This window comes from Symsagittifera roscoffensis, chromosome 5 (assembly GCF_963678635.1).
Source record: "Symsagittifera roscoffensis chromosome 5, txSymRosc1.1, whole genome shotgun sequence".
NCBI classification, from domain to species: Eukaryota; Metazoa; Xenacoelomorpha; order Acoela; family Convolutidae; genus Symsagittifera; species Symsagittifera roscoffensis.
Window position 1 is genome coordinate 53,911,263 of NC_087066.1, and position 23,037 is coordinate 53,934,299.

Sequence of the window (23,037 nt, forward strand, 5' to 3'; positions counted from 1 at the left end):
GCCTGGATTTCCTCTTTGATAAAAACCGATATTATGAAAATGTATGGGATCGGGTTTTTAAGAACCTTTGGAAATTTATTTTCTCAAAAATTTCTACTGATTTTCAGAACAAGGGGTGTCAAAGGAAAGACCGCTTACTCTACTGTGCCTGCATACTCCCCTAGTATTTTTTTTGCTTTACCCGTCTGTCTACAGCATTCGAAAAGAAATCTGTGGGGGGGGGGGGGGGGGAATAATTAACCTATATTTTCGTTTTCTCAAAAATTACCCTCCTAATTTTGAGACTTCGGTTTCAATTAATAGCACGGATTTGAAAAGCTTCCCTGCATAAGCAGCTACTCGCAAAATTTTTAGACATTAAGTAAGGGCCCTCGTAACTTTTCGATTTTTTAACCGTTTCTTGTTTTTTTTCAAGTTTGCTCAAAAATAAGCTCTCAAATCTGAGATTGTTGTTTGGAGATCACGGGTAGTAGAAAGCTCCCCTGCAGTAGTGACTACTCACAAAAAATTTTTGCAAGAAATTTTTTGCCTTAGAAGAGTCAATTTTTTTGACTTTTTGACCCTTTTCTGAATATTTTTTTGACTTTTTGACCCTTTTCTGAATTTTGACCCTTTTCTGAACGGGTTATGGAAGCTCCTTCGCATACGCGCCTACTCGCAATTTTTCTTGAATCGGAAAAATCAGAATTTTGATTTTTTTATTGTTTTTTGATTTTTTTTACTTTTCTCGAAAACTACCATCCCAAATCTGAATTTTTGGGTTCAATCGAAATTACAGGTTGCGTGAATCTCTTCTGCATAAGCGGCTACGCCCAAATGTGTTTATACCAAAAGCTATAATTCTTTGGAAAGGTCTTTTTTTTCGATTTGTTGACACTTTTTTTGGATTTTTCTCAATAACTATCCTGCCAAATCTGATGTCATAGTTTTAATTGAAACAACAGGTCGTTGAAAGCCTACCTTTTTACTTAGCTACGACCAATTTCTTTTATTTCAAAAATCAATTGCCTTCAAATAAGTCAAAGTTTTGAAAGTCAAAGTTTTACTTTGATCGTTGTTTCGAAACTTTTTGATTTTTATCGAGAAACGCGGTTTTGCAGAAATATGTACTCAAGATTTTTCGACATTATTTGATGACTGGTCCCCCAAGCCGTACAAGGAATTGGTAAATCGAAAAGATTTTTCTCAGATTTTAAGCCTTCGAACTTTATGCTAAGTTATTGAATTGGTTTCATGGATTCGTTAAATGCATCTATTCTTGGTAGGTTGAATGTGTGCGGAGCTATACTGCTAATTCAGGTTTTCTTCGAGGTGTTTCAGCTTAGGGCTATCTGCAGTTGCGTTTAATCTGCAGTTGAAATCCAGTACTAGTTGCAGTTGTTTGCCGCACGGAAGCAACTGGAAGCTCCGTTTTGCTCATGGAATGGCCAATTTAGCCGATGGCGTTTCAATTTGAAACAAACAATACTCGTTTGACAAACTTTCATAACACTTTCAATCTAAAGCGAAAAGCAAGTTATATACTGAAGCTAGTAATTTTCTGTTTAGAGGCTTTCAAATTTGAGCTCAAATGGAGTAATTTCATGCCCCTAAAATAAAGTTTATTTGCTTAACACTTAAATTTTGATTGCTTTTTACAAAAGTTTGAACATCAAAAGTCGAGGCACCGGCTTAACTCACTTCGGATATTTTTTGCGCGGCTCAAGGAATAAATTATGTTTTATGTGGCTGATAAAATCAATTAATTTTTTTAAATTAGGAGCTTTGATTTACATTCTAAAATCAGTCTGAAGCTTCGATTTTATGACAAATGTTTTTTTTATGTGAAGTTGAACAGAATAACAAAATTTTATATTCACTTCGCTTTTCTAATAGATTTTTCTTAATATTGAGCTTACTTGATTACTTTTACTTTTATGATGCGATTTGACGCACCACAGTATTAGTTCTTTGTTGAGCCTCGTTTGATAATTTTTCAAGTCCCGTATCATTTATATCTGCTAGTTAGTACCTGCACTAATCCGATCATAACTCAACTGATCGTTAATTCTGGCTTTAGAGAGAATTAACTTTAGCTCTGATCAAATTTTCAGGATTTGATTGTTATGTTATGGCTTTTATTTGTTAGGGATTCAGGTAAATTTACCAAATTTGCTTTCGTAGGTTTTTTCGGGTAGCGACGGTGAATTTGCTAATTCCATTAATCTGCTTTTCAATCGTCGAAAAGGCAGAAGTTAATTGTGATTTTTATATATCTTATAACGAAAAACGATAGCCTGTGAAACGTCATTTCAATTCGGAGCTCCAATTTTTGTCATCAAAATATTTCACATGAATAAAAAATATTGTAATACATTGTCGTTGAAAAAACGAAATTTGCCCGGATAAAAACACGCTGAGCAGAAATTTTCCTTCATTTTTTTTCGAAAATTGGATCAGTAGCATTTTTCGTGTCGACATATTGAAGTTGGAGAGGAACGCGTGCTGAAAGAAGAAATTGATTGTTTTTGTTGAAAGTGTTCCCAATTTTTATCAACGGTATTTTTCTCAAAAAAAAGTTTTAGAAGGTTTTTCACATATATTGTCATTGGGAGAAAGAAGAAAAACTTAGTTTAATAGACCATTGAGGCGTAATTCTCGTTTTATCATTGAATTCTACCTGCGGGTCTAGGGCAAACATCCGCTACGTCAAACAACTGAACTTACACAATAATTACATAATAAGGTGACGGTAGAACTTCAAACACAATACATTGCTCTAGTCACCAATTCCAATTTAGCCGATTCTCGTTCTAAGGTCGCTGGTGGACGCGCGTGACCGTGGCAATAACCGGCTCTAATTTTTGTATTGATTCCTAGCTTCTTATGACAAGTTTGCAACACGTTGGCGCGTCTGCGACTCTTACTTTGATTTCGGTCAATTCAGCATCTTTTAGGTGAACTGTAAAAATCGGATCTTAGCCCTGCTTGTTGAAAAATGTTGATGTATACCCTAGTAAAGTTGTTTTTCGGATGTTTTCAACACTTCATATTTTCGGATGTTTGAAATATCGGATGTTTGCGCGGTACCCTCTAACTTTAGCTATTTTAATAAGTTTTCTTGGTTATAAATTAGAGCCTAACTCTCACAAGCAATAAACAAGGATTATGACGGGCTTTGAACAGCAAACCTGTCGAGTGGAAATTGAAATCAATCGACGCTCCGCTGTTTTGAATTTGCAGAACGTCCTAATTCATGACCACCTTTTCCATACAATTGATTCGGCTCTCTTAAGAAAACAAACCCTTACTACCTAACGGTTTTAGCATTTAGGATTAGCCAAGCTTAAAAAAAGTTTTTGTTTCTTGAATTAATTGGTCATCCTATGTGCGTCATTTTTAAAGCGGAGACAAAGCCGATCGTCAACTAAAACGACTGTCTTCACTGAGTGGTTTGAGAGGCTCAGGTCATAAGTCCCGAATGAACAACAGTGGCGGGGCAGGGGCAGCGACTGGGGCCAAGTACGTGACCTATTCTACTGACGTGAGTGTATCTAAGACAGAGGATGAGGATGAGTCATCATTCGGAGGCTACGAGCAACCTAAACTTCATCAACATAACAATAAACAGCAGAATAAACCAGTCCCAAATGCCCAAATTCTTGAGAATTTCGTGAGTTTGCAGTTTGATTTGAGAGTTAGATTATTTAGAACTCGGAGATTTTAAAAAAAATTTGGTCTCCGGCATCCCCATCCCTGTAATTGTTACAGTTAATTGTAAGTTTTACGGGAGTAAAGCGACGAAAACGATCACAACTTGTGTCAAAATCTCTCAAAAAAGACTTAAGCATCCGTTATTTTTTAAATTTATCAATTTGTGCAGGCGGAATTGGTTGCTGCTTTTGAACGAAGTGTCTCAAGCATGAACAAACAAATTCACAAGCAGATGAGTGGATCTCCCAAACTCCCTCGGAGAACTCACTCAAGTGTACAAGAGAGATCAGGCGGTCTGCCGCACGCTTATTCGGCCAACTGGTACGCCACAGATGCTCACAGCAGGGAAGAACTGGACGAGCCTTCTTCATCCGCGAACAAACCAGGACTCATAGGGGGGTCCCAAGGCAATATGTGGGACGCTTTCGGGTCCATGCCTCGCAGGAGTCAGAGTCAACGAAACCCACCTAGGGGTCAATTCGGAGAAGAGTTTCAAGGGGATGGAAATGTGTACGAAGGTATTGGCACTAACCCAAGGAGAAACAGTCCATATTCACGTACGTGCAGCTATTGACCATTTCAATTATTAGACTTGTTTCCTGATTTTTAATTTTATTATCAATGACGTAACTTCCATCAAATCATTGCATTTTTGGGTGAAATTCCAAATATTATTTTCATGGACTTCAGTCTTATTTCAGCAGCTCACTCCGATTTTCACAGACCAATTTACCCCTCCTCTACCTCCCCAAATTCGGGCTACAATTTCGCAGCACCAGACTACTCTGGATCGAATCCTTACGCCTCATCCTCCTCCCGACCCACTCCCCCACCACCCCCTCCGAGGTCCTTTCTGGATCAGGGAGAGCAGGGGGGTCATCGTGCTCCAATAGTAGGCGACCCGAGACAACACTATAGTCCTTATCAGCTGAGCGATCCGTCACCGTCTCTTGGGGTCAAGGCGAAATCGAAGATTGCGGCCTGGGTTGGTATAATAAGCAGATTTCACTGTTTCTTTTTAATTATCCTTTTGTTTTTTTTTATTTTAAAAAATAGTTTCCGTGTTTCAAAATCACTCTTGTTTCAAAATTTTTGGTTCACAGATTGTTGCGATGAAATATATGATGAACTAGCATGTTCAAGGTTGGTAATTTATTCAGCATGCAAAAATTCATTTCAGTATTACGACGTCATGTAAGCTTTTCAATTTAATACACTCAATTGAAGAAAAAGGGTTTCTCAAGCTGGACTTAGATTCGCTTGCAATTAGCAAGCGTTAATAAATCGGAACTTGAACTTTTTTTCAGGTTAACAACTTATTTAACAGAATCGCTGAAACAATTCTTCGCTGAATCTGTTTTCGTCAAACAACGGAATTTTTTGCGTATTTGCATTTAAATATACGAGTTTTTATCGAAGTTCGTTTTAAAGTGTTAATAAACGCATAGAAGACACTTAAATAGACCTCAACGATTTTTTTTCGATTTTTTAAAGAAAAAGTCTTAAATTGTGATCATTCCAAATTTGATTTTTTTGCGGTTTGACTTTGTTAAAAGGACGACAAATTGCACTATTTAACCGCAAAATTTTAAAGGCCACTAAAAACTTAAATTACTTCTAGTTCCAAAAATAGACTTAATTTTTCTGATTTCCTGCGGAATAAAATTTTTTCCTAGTAATCCTGTTTTCTCTAAATTGGATAATTTTAAGAAAAAAGGCAATGATAAACAATTCTTGAAACCCATGTATTAGATTTTATATTCTTCGAAATTTGAAGTTTGAAAAAAAAATCAAAAAGTTTCAATCATTTTTTTGTCTTAGTATAAAAACTTAGTATCCATGTTTTTACACAAGCAAAGGTTGTGTGATAGTATGAACTCTCTTTGTTTTGTTCTAACCTAAGTCGAAAATATTAGTGTTAATTTTGAAAGCGTTTTTTTTATTGCAGTATGTGCATAAGATCATTAACCAACCATTAAGTTCAGCTAATAATAAGGATGTTAACACAGACTTTTATATTACAAATAGCACTCTAGCTTCAAGGTAACATGGATCTGTAGCGTAGTGGTAGGGAAGGAAACCTGCAACAAAACAAGAGGGTTCGAACCTGGGCAGGGTCGGATGTTTTCAATGAACTTTTTCGTATACTAGTTAAAATTTGTCCGCTCTATAAATTGAGGCATGTTAGTTGGTAATTTTTTGTCAAATTGACTGGTACTGCCAATGCGTCATAATTGGCTTGCGTCGCTTAGCAATTATGTAGTTTCATAATTTGTGTGCGTCCTTGAAGAAATTCTGTAGATTCAAAGTTTTACACATTCAGTTTTTCCCAGTAGCGTTATCGGTCATATTTTTGCTTGTGTATGCGAAGTGCAACTTCGTCTCTATGTAAAAGTTTAGGCCAGAGCTGAAACCAGTGCTCAGTCAAGTATTTGTTCGACTTTCTAAGAAAATAACGGAATGTATATATGCTTCGGGTGGTTTTTTCAGATCAGTTTCTTCCATCGATTTTGATGGTTTTAAGCAGAAAGTTTCAAGTTCTCAATGTTAAATATGGACTCTCTGAGGAAATACGGAATCCCTGAGATCAAATGACAAAATTTTTTACCTGCAATTATATGGAGATTTTAAAATTGCTCTTTTGGCCACATTCTGGATTAATTTATGCGTGCTTTTAAGAATTTACCTATGATGATGAAACCGTAAACGCGAATTATATAAGCGTGTCGAATTTTATCTCTCTGAAAGTCATTCTTAGTTGATTTGCGGCAAGCTGATGTCATGTTAATTTCCTATACGACTCAATTTATAACAATTACTATTTTGAACTTACTGTTTGGGGAGGAAAAACAAACAATGTTCAAAATTCATAGTTTATCAAATTTCACTCACCAACAATTGTTCGATACCAGCTTACCGGCAGTGGAACATTCAGGGCTTTGAGTTGATACGAGCAGTCTTGTTTATCTTTTAGAACACTATTTTTGAATTTTTTTCAAAATGCATAAAAAATTTGAGCGATTTTTTTTGCCAGCTTCCGGTGAAGTTGGTGCGAAGAAAAAGGAGCAAAACACACCAGAGGGCAGCCCAAGCTACCAGTTCATTCCAGTTGAGCCAGCAACCTCAGGCAGGTCAGAGGAGCGATCAGAGAGAAAGGAGTCGGAGTCCTTCGCCTGTGTTCGGGGCACACGGAGGAGGCGGTCACTTCCCTTCTTCTGCTTCAAAAGACGGGATCTTTGGAGTGCCGTCCCAATCTACACTCAACAGAAGGTAAATGTTAGCCGAATTTTTCTTGTAATAAGTCTGGAGGTAACGAAAGTGCCTTGGGTTCGACTCTGACCAGGACCTGAGCGTCAAATTCGAAATGAGCGTCAAAAGATCTGGAATTTTTTTTTACAGTTCAGTAAGATGTTTATTTGTGAGGTGAGTGTATTCAAAATAAAACAAAGATAGCCGATTACTGTGCAAGTGGCACAGAATGTCCGACCACAGTCTTGGTAAAATACAAAAACTTTTTTTTTCAGTTTAGTGTCGTTTTTTTCCTCATGGTGTGATAAAAAGATCTGAACGAGAAAACAGAACTTGTGCATATTTGACAGTCATAGTAAAAAGGCCATTCGGAAAACAGTTTTTGAAGAAACTTGACTAGAAAAACGAAAAAAAAAGTTAAAAAATTTCAAAATTTTTTGCAGAAATTTTTGGAATTTTGAACCTTTGTTTACAAAATGGCGCTAAAAAACTCCAAAAACTACTTCTATTTGAGTACAGCTAAGTTTTCACGGCGTAAAAGTAGCTTAAATAAGCTATTGTAAGCCTACACGCTCACACCATATTAGTTCGAAATTAGACCAAAAATAAAAAAATTTCAAACCGGTTTTTCTCGACACTGTCGTTCGAATTACGATTGAAAGGTCGTTCGAATCACAATTGAAAGGGCTTTAACATGATGTATCACTTGAACCATTCCGATAATTATTTGTGGTACCCGATTAATTTTTTTTTGCAACCATATGCAGGCTGGCTATGTATGTTTTCAGACTGGCAATCATCTTGCATGGAATTTTTATAGGCCAAATAACGCCCGTCTAAGTATATTAATTTCATACACATGTTTTAAAAGTACAGGCCAGAGCTGAAACCAGTGTTAGTCAAGTATTTGTTCCGACTTTCGAAGAAAATAACAGAATATATATATGCTTCGGGTGATTTTCTTAGATCAGTTTTGCACATCAATTTTAATAGTTCTAAGCAAGTCCTCAGAGAAAATACGGACACCCTGAAATTAAATGACAAAATATTTTACCTGCGATTATCTGGAGATCTAAAAATTGCTCTTTCGGCCACATTCTGGATTAATTTATGATATCTTAATATGATATATCACTTGACCCATTCCGATAATTATTTGTACCTGATTTTGCGTGGAAAACAAAAAGAAAAAAAAACTAACACACCCAAATACAAGTTCCTCCGAACAAGCGGTCGGAACAACCAGTCTATATAAATCTTCAAAGTTCTCAGAACAATCAGTTGAAATTGTATCCAACTCCTCAGACATTATTATTACGTCATAAAACTGCTAGTCGGTCTAAGAAATTTTTTTTTGTGTTTTTACATAAATGTATAATCTATACTATATTTAAATGCGTGTGACACGTATCGTGCCATGTTTAATCACGCCATGTTTAAGCCATGTTTATCGTGCCATGTTTAAGCTGTCAGAATACTATTGGGGGTTGCGAATCTCACTTCCAATTATGACTGTTCAAATCTTTGTAGTTTACAAGATATGACGTGTGTTGTGATTTTTGAAAATCTCAGAGTACTCGAGGGGATTGCAAATCTCGCCGCCACATATGACTGCTCAGGACTTTTCAATTTTCCAGATGTGACGTTTTTATGGTTTTTCAATTTTTTTTTCGAAACTTAATTTTAAAAGTTTTCTCAAAGTTCGAAATTCCTAACCCTGTAATTGGGTACTGTGAGAGTACTCTAAAGTGTTGTAAATGTAGCGTCCAAACGCGACTGCTCAAAAGCTTTTATTTTCCAAGATGTGATGTTTTTTATGTTGTTTTAAAAGTTTTTAAAAGCGTTCACTCTGAAATCGTCAGATCGTGTATTCGATCCCATGCCATGGCAATGATAGTGTGTGAGGACAAACTCTCACTTGACCTCCAGCTTCAGGTCTACCACAACCTGACCAAATTTGGCTGCAATAGTGGTGCCACGTAAAAAAGTTCTAGACGCAAAAAAAAACGGCCTTGAGTCGCAAAAAAAACAGCTTCGCTCAGCAAAATAACACTGTCTGGAATGTGGGGAGATAATACAAATGGACTATCCTCGACAGGACTGTTAAGGCCTACTGATAGCTCCTCTGCGATTCGCAGGAACTACAATTATTATTAATTATAAAAAACTTTATTTTTTCTTTAATTATAAAAAATTTAATGGTTTTCTCAAAATTTGTATTTGAAAACTCATAGAAAAAACTTAAAAACATTTGAAATTACGAACCGTGTTATTGGTTAGTGTCAGAGTACACTCAAAGGTTCCACATCTTTTTTTTCAATTTTTCCTGTTTTTTTATGAGTTCTCAAAAGTTCGAAGCACCGGAGGTGCGTTACACGCTAGTTTTTTGTGGATAAGGTACGTTTTGTTCTTCTAAAACTATTGTGACGCGACCATTTCAGGGGCTATCAAGGAGGACGAGGCGCTGGAGCCGGCAGTCCGATGGAGATCGGGGGTGGAGTAGTAGGAGGAGTTTACTCTCTCGGGGAGTTGGCAAAGACGTTGAAAGACGCTGAGAGGCAGATTGCGAGGCTGAATCGGGAACAGTCGCTCATGAGCCGAAACTTCGAAGGCAGTCGCAAAGACGTACTCGCTCTCCAGGTCAGACTTTTACAGTGTGAATAAAAAGCCGAAGTAATAAGCAGCCCAAAATAACGTTTTTTGATGAAATTTGCCATTTTTTGGAACTGTCACATAATTGCTCAATTATTGCCCTTTCAATAAACAAGGGTATTGTAACCGGGTACTAGATTTTTTTTCCGGTAAACATCCTTGTCCACAGGACCTTCAATTCTAGAGGATTTCTTCGAGAGAATCTTTACTTCTAGAGGACCTGTCATCTGACATGCTCAGTTTCTTGAAAATTCAAATAAAAGTTCTATTACTAAGCTAATAATTAGTTCAAGCCCGTTTCTGGTTGTAATTTTCTTTTTTATCTGGCAGGGTTTTTATTGGTTTACTTTTTAAAGCATGAGTTTTTACTAAAATTTGTAAGTTCACAAATTTGTAATATTACCATGTCTGATTTTGAGCTTTTTTCGTTTTTTTAAATATTCAAAAAGTTTCACTTTATGTTCTATCGATTTAGTCAAACTTTTTTGGGTAATTTCGGGGGCAAAATATATCCGTTTGGGGTTATGTGTTTCAGTTTCAATGGGTCGTAAAAACTTTTTTATGACAATAGTTTTGTTTTCGGCTCAACAGGTTTCGACCCAAAGTTTGTCGCCTATGTTGCCGCTCGGTAAACGATTTCCATTTTTACACAAGCAATGCTTGTGTTATAGTATAAACTATCTTTTTTTTCCAACCTAAGTCGCAAATATTGTTGCGACGCAAATATTGTTGCGACGAAAATATTGTTGCGACCCAAATATTGCGATAAATTGTGTTCATTTTGAAAGTGTTCCTTTTGATAAACAACCAGCTATTAAGTACAGCCAATGCTAAGGATTTTAACACAGACTATTATTGTTCCGACTTTCGTAACGAAAGTAACGGAATATTTGTGCTCCGGGTGGTTTTTTCTTCAGACAAATTTCGACTTTTTGACTAGCCAATTTTGACGGGATTTCGTATATCTTTCAAAAAGTATTCTTGCCCTGAGCTTAAATTAGGAAAGATATTTCACCTGTGATCATTTTTTGTAAAATTATGGGGCATTTCGGCCAATTTGGGACAATTAACGCGCGATATATTTCGCACAATTAACGCGTAAGCGGAGATTTAATCCGTCATAGAAATCGTTCCAAAAAGGTTGAAGAAAGCTTATTTGCCATAATTGATTTGATATAGGAGTAAAATTTATCACTTTGTACTTAGTATGGCGTGTGGGGGGATGATTTTCACAAAAAATCTTAGATTAAGAAAACATTTCTTCTTTTTTTTTTAAATTTAATATTTTCCTGATATTACTGCTGCCTATACTGCTCTATAAATTGAGGCATCTTAGTTGGTAAATTTATTCTTTTTTTTTCAAATTGACTGGTACTGCTAATGCGTTATAATTTCCAGTAGCGCTATAGTTTTTTCCAGTAGCGTTAACGATTATATTTTTGCTTGTGTATGCGAAGTGCAACTTCGCCTCTGTGTTAAGCGCCGTTTATGAACTTCATCTGATAAAGTTTTTGTATCTGTAGTTTTTCATTTTTAGTCAAGTTATTCAAATAATTTTTTCCAACAATGTTTCATCAGAGTTTTTCTTGCTTCTGTCTTTTTTCATTCACTATTTGTAGCGCAACGTTGTTTTGCATCGCAAGTGTTGCGAAGCTGCGCTTCGCCTCTGTGTTATTATAAAACCATAGTTTTAGTTACCATAGTCAGTCCGATATGTCGCAGCACCTGTCTGTAGAACCAGCCAAAAATACAGACCAGTTAGTTACAATTGGTCTGTATTTTTGGCTGGTTCTACAGACAGGTGCTGCGACATATCGGACTGAGAGATTTCATCCAACTTGAACTCACTTGATAACTCAGCTGGTTTGTATACTACGCAGTCCTACTATTCTAGAACTTATACTAGCGAGCTAGCGAGTTTGGCTCTACGTTTTTTCCTGAGTAACTCGCAAGTAAACATGCTCAATTGGTGACACTTTAGCTATAATAACTATCTGTAGCATTGGAAATTTCAAACTCCTGTTCTCTGATTTATTTTTTGCCTGAAATTGCCAATCGCTAAGTGACAGTGACCGTGGTACAGGTGGAAGGACGTGGTACTCCTTATTTACGGTTGAATATTCAACGCCGCACTTAGAACTAGTTTTATTTATATTTGGTGGCATTTTTCTGCATAGAATTAGCAGTTTTCTAGCATTTGTAGCTGTATCTTGTTTTTGGTTGCTAGTATTACAATGGCCGGTGGCGCAGATGCGAGAACGTGAGACATCAAATTTGAAGGTCGCAGGTTGAATCCGACACATAGCAAAAGTTTTATTAATCCGAGGCTTATTTCTACTTTTTCTTATTTCACTTTATAGAGCTGCTTTTTTCAATTTCTCGCTAGTAGTTGCGAAGCTTTGCTTCTGTGTTAATCATGATATCAAATTTATTGAATTTCAATGTATTGCATTTTTTTTCTCTTTTCCGGTCAAAAATCCCCCAATGACGGTAATTTTCCAGGTATCAAATGAGTCGAATAAGATTTTTTTGATGAAACGGAGAGATGCAATGCAGTCTTGAAAGCTGCATCCTACAATTTTGTTTGCTTCTCGCCAAAAAATCAAGACCCTGTTATTTCAAGGCCTGTATGAAGATGAAATTTTTGGAAATTAAGTGTAATCGTTCTAGTAGCTCCTTCCAGATTAATATCTTTGATACCTTCTGGCGTTTTGTAATTTTTTAAACATTTTTGAGCCCGTAGTTTATCGGAATTTGGGACCTAAATTTGCTGGTTTGACGCTTGTAATTTCTCGACAGTAATTTTCCAGCGGTATCATAGGGTTTTCTTGTGACATTTTTTTATTAGTTTTGCGCAAAATTTTTTCTCTGACACTTGTCGTTTGGACTGGAAATAGGGTTGGCCAGAAAGTTTTTTAATATGCGTGTTAGTAATTGTAAGAAAGGAAAGTTTGGACCAGTTTAGACCAAGTTTCCTCACTTTTATCCAATCAGAATCGTTCTGCTTTTAAATCGACCACAAATGTCAACGAGCCAAGTTAAGTCAATTATTTAGTTCTTGTGTTTTTTGTTTTGTTTTTCGAAAATTTTCTTAGATGTTTTTTCACGCTCAATTTTGATGTTTTGCGCTTTTGTTGATTTCTATTCAGCTTCAATCAAATTCAATTGCTAAATGATTTCCAATTTTGGTCTCCTGAATCCAATTTCGCTCTCCAATAAAAAAAATTACAAGTAGTGCGAAAAAAAAATGCTTCCATTCCAAAATTGGAATTAGTTTTCAGAATTTTCAGCGGAAAAAATTGTCTACTGGCCCAGATTTTTCTAATTGGGTTTGATTTTCAATTTTTTTTTTCAAAAAAAAATTCTTTAAATTCAAAGGGGTGCAAGTGATTTTTTTTTCTGTAGTTCAAAAATTATGTAAAGAAAATCAATCATTTTTTCTTTCCTCGAATGCATTGAATACGTGGAAAGAATACTAATTTTGATAAAGGAGTGCGCACCAAAAAACGCGAATTTTTGGTCTAAACCATCATAAAAAGTGTCTAAAAACGTCGGTTTGGCATGTTTGGTCTAAAAACGCCGGTTTGCAGCGCAATTATTGTTGCCAAGAAGTGGCTCTATATGTGTTTTGGTAGAACTCAGAAAATCAATATTTGTTCGACCAAAAAAAATTCTGAAGGTCACCTCCCCCCTCGAGAAAGGCTATGCTTTGGCTCTACTTGGCTATTCTTTGACTTAAGTGATGGTTTTTGCATCGTATTTTGTATTTTAAGGTATTTTAGAGGCTCTGCTGGGTTTGAATAATTTGTTTAAATGTAAATTTTCACCATGAAACCAGTTTTTGTTTCAATCGGAATGCGAGTAATTTTTGTAAACCAAAAGGAAGTTAAATGAAAATGATTGATCACAAAATAGCGTGTTGATCAAAGTGTTCATTAGAAGATAGCGCTCTCAATTAAACTGAAATGCGTTTTTTTTCTTCTGAAAATATCCTTTCAGCCACCGTTTCTTTTCTAATTTGGACAAAAAATTCCAGTACTTTTCCAAGAGAGGCTTCGGTGCATAAGCTAATACAATTGCGATTTTGTGGAGTTAATTATAAGTTTTTTTTGGTATCAGACTGAGAACGAGAAGCTGAAGCGTGACTACATGGCGATCCAGAGGGAACTGCAGACCATCCGGATGTCCACATCGCCGCCGGAGTCACCCCACAACCACGCTGTTGTCCCCATGGCACACCCCAGACTTCAATCATCGCCCCAATTAGACCAGATTGACTCAGCAGGTAGAAATTTTGATGCATTACCAAATCTTCAGATTTTTTCGGTCTTCGGATTTCTTGACCGGTCTTCGGATCTCTTGACCGGTCTTCGGATCTCTTGACCGGTCTTCGGATCTCTTTACCGGTCTTCGGATCTCTTGATTGGTCTTCGGATCTCTTGACCGGTTTTCGGATTTCTTGAAGACCATCGGTCTTCGGATCTCTTTAACATCTTTGGATCTTGTCGGTCTTCGGATCTTGTCGGTCTTCGGATCTATTGTCGGTCTTCGGATCTCTTGAACATCATGAAACCCAAGCCATAATTTGGGGGTTTTCGTTTTTTTTAGCTCACTCGTTTACACAATTGAACATGAGACTAAGGCGCAATTTTTGACTACTAGCAACATGGTGGCTCTTATAAAGATTTTTTCTCTGAAAAGAACTGATAACGTTAACTGTCCTTGATATACGACTCTTCATTTCACGCAGGTGGCTACTCGTCGATGAAAAGGAAGCAGCAGCAGCAGTCTACGTTGAGTAGAGACCGGGGAGCAAGTTATGAGGCCCACCTGGAGAGTCCCATTATTGCCCCCTATGGGGGAGGAGGACTGAGGGGGGATCGGATAGTGAACAATAATGGACTCAACAGAAGTTTGGGGGGAAGGGCTGGCACTCCATACTCTATCGCCAATACGGGTAAACAACATACTCAAGTTTTTTATTCAAATTTTAAAAAAGAAATTTGACCTTCAGTGATCCGTAAATTGAAGCGTTCAAATTTGAAAAGTTACACCATAGCACAATAATTACGCGTGCGGTTATCAAATTGTCAAAATTTTAAATTGTCAATTTTTTCAAAAATTCATCGGATGTTCATTTCAATCCTGAAAAAAGTATTACTATTTTGAAGTTTTGTTTGAAATACGATGACAAACTGTTATACATATTTTTCAACTTTTTTTATTGTTGAATCAGCCTCTTCTTCCCGTGACGTGCTCGACCACTCCGCCTATTCTGTGGACGACTGCATCACTCCCCCCTCAAGAGTCAACCAAGTCCAGCTGAGTCTGGAAGCACCATGGAATACCCATCGTTTCACCAGAGACAGAGAATCACCATCGCTGCAGTCCAACACTGTAAGTTCTATAATAAAAATAGTAAAAACAACGGATTGCGAGCTAGTAACAATTCTTCTTATTCGGCCCTCGTAAATGCTCAAAAATTTTGTGACTAGTGCTTTTCTCAATAGAAAAGTCAAGAGTTCAGAAAAAGATAAGTAAATTACGCAAAAAGAGTCGATGCTAGTCTTAATCAGGGTTTTTCATTAGTCGAAAATCTCATATGTTGATTTTTCATTTAGTGGGTAAATTATGTTCAAAACATGGAATCTTTACTAGTTTCCTCTTGAATGCATTTTTTTCGTTTTTAGAATACTTACACAAGCTAATATGAATAAATGCATGTTTTTTATTACAATGTATGAAAGGGCCAAAAATGTGTTTTTCAGGAACAGAAATTGAGATGTGTGACTCTGTGCGATGACTTCGAGATCAAACCAGACACAGGATGGGCGGAACTGGACCGCAAGCTAGAGGTCCTATTCCACAAACTGGCTTCCACCATTGATCCAGAGTCATCTTTAGGACTGGATTTCTACACTGATGTGCATTGCTACTCTATAGGAGAGGTAAAGTATCTTTCTTTCAAATTAGTTCTATCCGTATGTTATGTGGTCATCACTTCAAATGTTTTGTGAAAATTGACAAAAAATCAAAACAATAGGAAAAAATTTACTATACGTGTTCCGAAGCTGAAAGAAAAAATCTCATTTTTCTTTTAGTAAGCGTTATCAAATCATAACATAGATTGTTTCATGTTAGGTACTTGTCTACGAGAAACACAGAATCATTTGACAGATTGATTTATAGCAAAATCAAGTTCGTTGTCTCATTCTGCGCATTTAGCGCTGAGGTCACGTCCATGCCTGGAACGATTAAGTTCCAGGGTTTGAAAATAATCTCGAAATTTTCTGCTGGAAAATTGTATTTCGGCATATCGTTTGTCCGCTCTTTTTGCCACATCACTGACTTTCTTCAGATTAAGCAATTTTCACTTATAATTGAAATGTTTTTTCATGGATTCTTATAATAGTGGTATGCATTTTTCTTTCAGGAATTGCAAAATCTTTTAATTTTGAAATTCTTTTCCTGCGCTTGTTTGTTTTGCCTCATGTAAAATGAATTTAAATGGTTCGATATTTACACTAGCGAGCTTGCGAGCACTAGTGTATTAATACGAACATTTTTTTTCAAAATTTAATTCGCTAAAAAGTCTTTATTATTTGGTGGCAAATTTTTCATTGTTTTGTGGCATTTTTGCTATAATCACGATCTGTAGCATTGGAAATTTCATAGCATCTATCTCTGCTTTATTTGGGGCTAGTGTTTGAGGTTAATTAAGCACCCATGGCTGAGTGGTTAGTGCGTTAGTCTCATATTCCATAGGTCGCTGAGCGAATCCGAGACCTGGCCGAATTTTAACTAATTCGAGGCTTATTTTTCTTTTTTCTTATTGCACTTTATAGAACTAATTTTTGTCGCGTTTTCACTAGTACTTGCGAAGCGCAGCGGAGTGTGTAAATATTTTTCATATCATAGGTTTTCCACATCGTATAATTGATTTTTGCTGTTGTTAGTAGTGCTTTGATTTACTTTTACTGTTTTTAATTTAACTGACTTTTACTTCGTATATTTTCTTTTTTGTTGTTGTTTTTTTTTCGCTTAAAAATTTTTTCTTCCCAAATAATTCTGTCTTATATTTTATCGACTTGTTGGCCTAATTTTGATTCGTTTCAAGGGAAACAGAATTTATATACTCTCCTTTAGATTGCATAAAATGCTAAAAAAAAGTTTGGTAGAATTTATAGTTTTTCATGGCAACAATTTTTTTTGGCTTTGTTTTTTCTTTTTTTTCGCTTGATAGTTTTCAGTTTATATTAAATGGGCTTAATAGTTTCATTTTGCGAAAAAAAGTTTGTATGTGCGTGTGTGTTAGTTGTTAGGGTGAGGGGGGCTTAATAACTTTTTATGTAAGTCTTAAGTCTTGTCTTAAGATTATTTTTTCGGTTTAAAGGGTGTTAAACTTTCTTCCGATGCTTTTTTCATATTATTATGATTTAGCAAGTTTTTGTTTCAACAATAGCCTTATTCATTTTGATAGGTTTAGTTTTTTGACACTTTTTTCTGAGTTAGCGGTTTTCTCATTTTTGTATTATTTTGTCGTTCCTGGGAGTCTAAATAATTTTTTGGAAAAGCTGAAACTAAACTTTTTCAGGAATAATTTTAAGATGGATTCTTGTTCATACTTTGATGCCTCGTTTCTATCTACTTGACTTTTCATTCTTCGCAGTTTGAGCGAAGCTCCGCTTCGTCTGTATCAATCGTTAAAAAGTATGCTTCTTTTATTTGTAACGACTTCTCAGATTTTAGTGGATGTCACTCTGAAGTCATTTTAGTCAGTTGTCATTTTCAAACTACAGACATTGAATCTGTTTTAAATATTTAGATTGAACGAGTTCTGTCGTCGAGTAAGTCAGAAGCTCCGAGCAGCAGATATTCGGACCCCTCGATTCTTCCGTACGGCTATTGTATCGCATCTCTTAACCTTATCGTCCTCAAACTTAACACACACTCTTCCACTTCTCTTCTGGCCATTGAGACTTGTATCAGTAAACAGACTTGGGACACCTACATTGGGCTCCTCGACAAACACAAAAAGGTACTATGTCTTTTTTGCTATTTTTCTCCAAGCTTTTGTTTTTTATCGGAAATTAATTGTCAAAATTCTTATTGAAACACTAAAAGTTTCAAATTCAAGATATAAATTTTTCGATTTTCATGAAATGTTTAATCAAAAATTCATTGGAGATTCTCAGAAAACATTTGAGCTTTGGAAGATTCATTTTGAAGAACTGAAAGAAAAAATGACACTTTTGAAATCAATATCTACCCTTGCGATAAGCAAGCAAGGGTATTGCAATCGGGTACTAGACTTTTTCACCGTAAATAACTTTGCTCGCAGAATGGTCAAAATATAAATGATAATTTTAGGTTCAGTTCATATTAAATTCAAATTTCTTTGCGTCTCCGGTACACTTGGCATGGAGGTAACGGATACGCCTGGGTTAGAAATTGACGGGACCTGTTTTTGTTCAAACGGGAGTTTAAGTTTTCAGTTTCAAAAACAAATCTTCGGCTTAGTTGCCACATCGTATAATTGTTTTTTTTTCTGTAAGCCTTTCACATTGTAGTTGCTTTTAGTGTTTTAATTTACTTCTGCTGTTTGTAATTTCTCGATTTCGTATATTTTTCTTTGTTTTTTTTCGCTTAGAAACTTTTTTCTGCCCAAATAATTTCGGCTTATATTTTATTGGCTTATTGACCTAATTTTCAGTCGTTTCAAGGTAAACATACGGTTTACGCTCACTGGATTGCACGATTTGCTTAAATCTTTATAGAAATAATAGCTCAAGTTTATCATGGGAACATTTTTTTCGGCTTTTTTTCTCGGCTTGATAGGTTTCGGGCCCGAATTATATCAGCTTAATGGCCTCATATTGCGTTTCCAACTAGCGAAAAAATTTGTTTGTGCGTGTGTGTTTTGAGGGGGGCTTGTTAACTTCTTAAAATCTTGAGTCATTTTGATTTTTTTTTTATTTAAAGGGTTTCTGCTCAGGTATTTTCGGCTTTGTTACCGCTTGGTAAATTTTCTTCTGAGTCGAGTCGAATTTCATATTTTATTGTCCTGGCATGTTTTTGTTTCAAATCTAGTCTGATTCATTTTGATAGATGTAGTTTTTTCGACAGTTGCGGTTTTTTTGCCCACTTAGTGGCTTTCTGGTTTTGTATCGCAAGTGGTGCGAAGCGCAGCTTCGTCTCTGTGTATAAATTCTGATGAATTCAATTGTGCAAACAAGAAAATACACTATCATATACTTTTAGACGTTTGTTCAATTGACATAAGTTATCAAAAATACGTTTTAAAGAAGGGAAAACAAATGCAAATGTTTTCTACAAGTGCAATATCATTTTGAAGCAAAAAGGCCAGATAGCTTCCAAATTCCATTCAGTATCAATTATCGTTTTTTATACTGTAGGTAGTGTTTATGGGACCACAATGCGTGGGAAAGAAATACTTGTCACTTCAATTAGCCATCTTCATTTCTGAGAACGGGAACAGGGGAAGAGGATCGGACACCTCTAACTCTTCTTGTGGGGGGAACTTGTCCATGTCCATCAGTTCATCTGGCAAGTCAGTTGGGGGAGGGGACGGAGAGTTCCCAAATGTGTTTGTAATGGACGCCAGTAAGGAGTCGGAGATATCGTTCAAGACAAAACTGCAGAACAACTTTATTCGGTAAATCTGAAAATATTTATATTTTATTTATGTTTTCATATACGTTTAAGATAAGGCTTAAAGGTTTACTTAAGAATACTTACGGTTGTTGCCATTAACTAAAAAGTTTTTTTTTTGATTTTGACCTATATTATTCAGCTACCATAAATTTACCGCTTTCCTCGCCGTAAAGTTCCCCGTTTTATAGTGTTTTTACAACCAATTTGGACCCTTCTAAACGCGCCTTTGGGGGGACCGTGGGCCAAGAAACGGTCAAAGCGTCCGCAAAGCACCTGAAATCAAATGTTGGGAATTATTTTTCCGCAATTGGCGTTTTGGGACAGAATTGGGTCTTGTTAGTGCTTTAGAAGGGCTCTGATATTTGCTAGGGGCCAGCAGAATAACGTTTTTTGAAAAGACGCTCCCTCACAAAAATCCTAGATCTGCCCCCATTTCAATAGAGGTCAACTTCATTTTGTTAAACATTTGATGCTTAAGAGTCGATGAACGTAGTTCAGATTTTTATATAGGTCGTGATGATTTTTTTTTCAAAGTCTTAAAATTTGTTCAGGCTCAAATTTACTTTTTCATGCTCAAATTTTTTCAGGTTCAAGTTTACTTTTGACTTTTGATTTCTTTTAAAATTCAGTTTATTTTCTTTGCTCAAAGGAAGGTAAACTCCACTTTTGATCAAGGGTCACAAATAACCTGATCGACTTCTAGTTTCGAAAGTGGAATTTAATGTTCAGATTTCTTAGCAAAATAAAAACTTTACCTATTGACTCAGTTTTCGCTAATTTAGTTATTTTTATTTAAAAAGTGTCAATCATGATTTGTTTTAGAAATTCAAAGAGCTCTAAAGCTATCTATTTTTTCTCGGAAATTCTAAAATTGAGATTTTTCAAAAAAAAAAACTTTTTTTTCTGTTTACTCTTTTTCAACTTGTTGGCTATGTTTTGTTTTTGATAATTTAATTATTTTGTTTGTAGACCAGAGCAAGAGCATGAGTACTCGACTGTGCATTGCTCAAAGGGAGGAAACGGAAGAGTGGGGGCGGGAGGGTCCAGTCGTCCCAGAAGCAGGGTGGGGGTGGTACTGAATATCCAACTGACATCTGTGGCCTCTACATTACAGACACTCAATAGCAACAGATTGACTGTGGATTACGTAATACTAACAATGCAGACACAAAACTCACAAGTGGACAATTTTAGACTATACAAAAACTTCAGGTAAATCATCATGCAAATTTTGCACTTCGCTCATTTCGTCTCTTCGTATTTTTACTCTTCGCTCATTTCGCACCTTACGCATTTCGCACCTTACGCATTTCGCTTTTTAATATTCTTACGCAAACTCTTGCTAAAATCATTGAGAAAAATCTTCCACATTGCAAATTTTGTTTTAAACATAAACGTATTGACAAAATATATTAGCTCTTTGAACTTTTCTTCAGAGCATTATTAAACCTCTTACCCCCTACCCCATAAATTTAAAATTCCTTGGTCGCCCAAAATTGGACATCGTAAAATAGTGCTAAATTCCACGCCCGGTATTACCAGAAACCAAGTTGATAAAAGGGTTACAACCAATGATTTATTATTTATCTTCACAGGTGGATTAATCTGAACACGGAAAAAGAGCCCCTCGAAGGACTCTTTGGGAGGACAGTGAATAGACGACTGGTGTGTGAACAACAAGGGTACTCAGTGTCTCCTGACAGTGCACAGGGCAGACACGTGATCAAACTGTGGAGTTGGATGGAACAGTTCTGCAGAAAAGTGACCAAATTAGTCAGCAAAATGGGACTGCAAAATGTTATCAGAGTCGGTATGTTGAATTTTAAACATTAATTTTGTTGGTGATTTGATTGAAGTTGATGGATAGGCCAAGCGAATTGGGCGGGAGGAAGGATGACGTGATTTTTTGACGAAACAAAAAAACTGCTCCGATTGTTTGTTTTCTCGAAATAATAACATTAGCACAGTTGAGTTAGACAGCATACCGACATTCGGGAAAGTTTGTAAACTTAGGTGTTTGGGTTGTAAAGAGTTCAAAAATAGGCAAAAAAGGACACGACCTTATTTAAGAGCATTTTAAAAAGCTGCTAGTAATTAACCCACATGCTAAAAAATTGATGTGGGGGAATTCTAGTTGAAATAATAAGAGAAACTAGTTTAAGAGTATAAGAGAACTACTTTTATCAGGAGTTCAGCTGAAATATTAAGAAACTTGTTATTTGTGTATATAGGACTTAAATGCCACATTTTTTCAGGTCCTTCTAAATTCCTGCTTTGTCCCATTGACCCTGATAGTCTGAGAACGTGGACAAGCAATTACTGGAACAGAGAAATCACTCCACAGCTGAAGCTTCTTTCAGGTGATGAAGATATATGTTTGATGTAGCACAATATGCAAAGCTATGCATGTAATCATTTAATATGGTCCAATTTTAGAATGAAACATTATTATGTCTAAATGTTTTTGGTCATTTTTTTTCAAAAACATCTATCGATATAACTTAAATATCACCTATTTGGTGTAACTAAACATCACCAGTAATTTTCCTCTGTATAATTATATTTTTGATCTTTTTTATTGTTTTCAAATGCCGCACGAGTTCAATGAAATCTATAGTTTTCATTTTGACCATAGAAAGGTTCAATAATCAACTCCATAGTATTACAGAATTCATATATTTTACGTATATTATATATAGTTTTTAAGTCCTACTTTGGTTTTATGAGTTCTATAATTTTTTTGTAAAGTATTTTTTTCTACAGACTCACTGCGAAATGATAAAGAATGTAGAGAGGTCATCGACTGGGTCTACCAGAGTTTTCCCTGGAACAGTTCCAGCGGAGAACAAAATCAACTCATGCCTTTATTCAGCCAAAATGACCAGCAGTTTGACTATAACGCAGACTTCGACGAACTCATTTTGTCTCTGGGACTCGACAGCAGCGAGTTAAAAAGTGACTCCAATGTCGTCAAAACACTCACGCCGGGAACCGACGAGGAAGACCCTTTCGAGCTGTTAGACGACGGGGTCGAAGATGAATCAGAATCGATTGTTCCTTTCGCCCGATCAGAGTTGAGTATTCCTTTCGTCCAACCGGAATCGAGTGCGTCTTTTGTGCAGAGTACAAGTACTGACTCGAATAATTCTGGGGGAAATCCACGGATCAAAAAGCCGACGAGACCAGTTAGACGAAACGGACTCAGCTCAAATAACGTCAAGAGTGCAAAGATTAGAACGCAGAATGGAAATCAAGGAAGCGAGCATGAATCTTTTTCAAACGAGGAGTTCTAATTTACAAAATGCGGTTCATTGGACCAATATGACAATATTCACTGAGTAATAATTCCCGTATATTTCGGAGCCGTGCACACCTCAGATTATGCTTCAAAGCCAAAATTTTCAAGTCTAGTTTTAAAAGGCAGAAAAAATATATATATCGATTATTGATCGTTCAAGTTATGTTTTCTGTTTCTTCAGGAACTTTTGGTCCGAAAATTCTTAATTTTGGAATTCTTAGTAAATGATAAGATACTCTCTCTTTCTTTAGGTTATTAGTTTTGTTATTATGATTATGCAAATATGGAATTTCCGCAACAATGTTCTTAGAAAAATTCGACCGCCAGGTTTGAAGCAAATCAATTGTGTAGTCAATTTACGTTTCTGAGGTGTGTGGGTAGCATGAAATATTCTGAAATTTCCGGGGACATTTTTTGGTCGACGTTGATATAATAGACACGGATTTTGGCTAGATCCTTCAAATTTACAT

General features: G+C 36.1%; 1 protein-coding gene across 1 annotated transcript; it reads left to right on the forward strand.

Moving 5' to 3' along the window:
• Positions 1-1,897: 1,897 nt before the first annotated feature.
• On the forward strand, positions 1,898-22,687 carry LOC134846222 (uncharacterized). Its single transcript, XM_063863486.1, has 16 exons — positions 1,898-2,136; positions 3,385-3,652; positions 3,863-4,250; positions 4,395-4,678; positions 6,728-6,963; positions 9,384-9,582; positions 13,714-13,879; positions 14,345-14,551; positions 14,831-14,991; positions 15,363-15,542; positions 17,420-17,632; positions 19,011-19,270; positions 20,239-20,481; positions 20,865-21,079; positions 21,525-21,629; positions 22,033-22,687. The coding sequence occupies exons 2-16, from the start codon at positions 3,461-3,463 to the stop codon at positions 22,560-22,562; spliced, it is 3,579 nt and encodes a 1,192-aa protein (XP_063719556.1). The 5' UTR covers positions 1,898-2,136; positions 3,385-3,460; the 3' UTR covers positions 22,563-22,687.
• Positions 22,688-23,037: the final 350 nt, after the last annotated feature.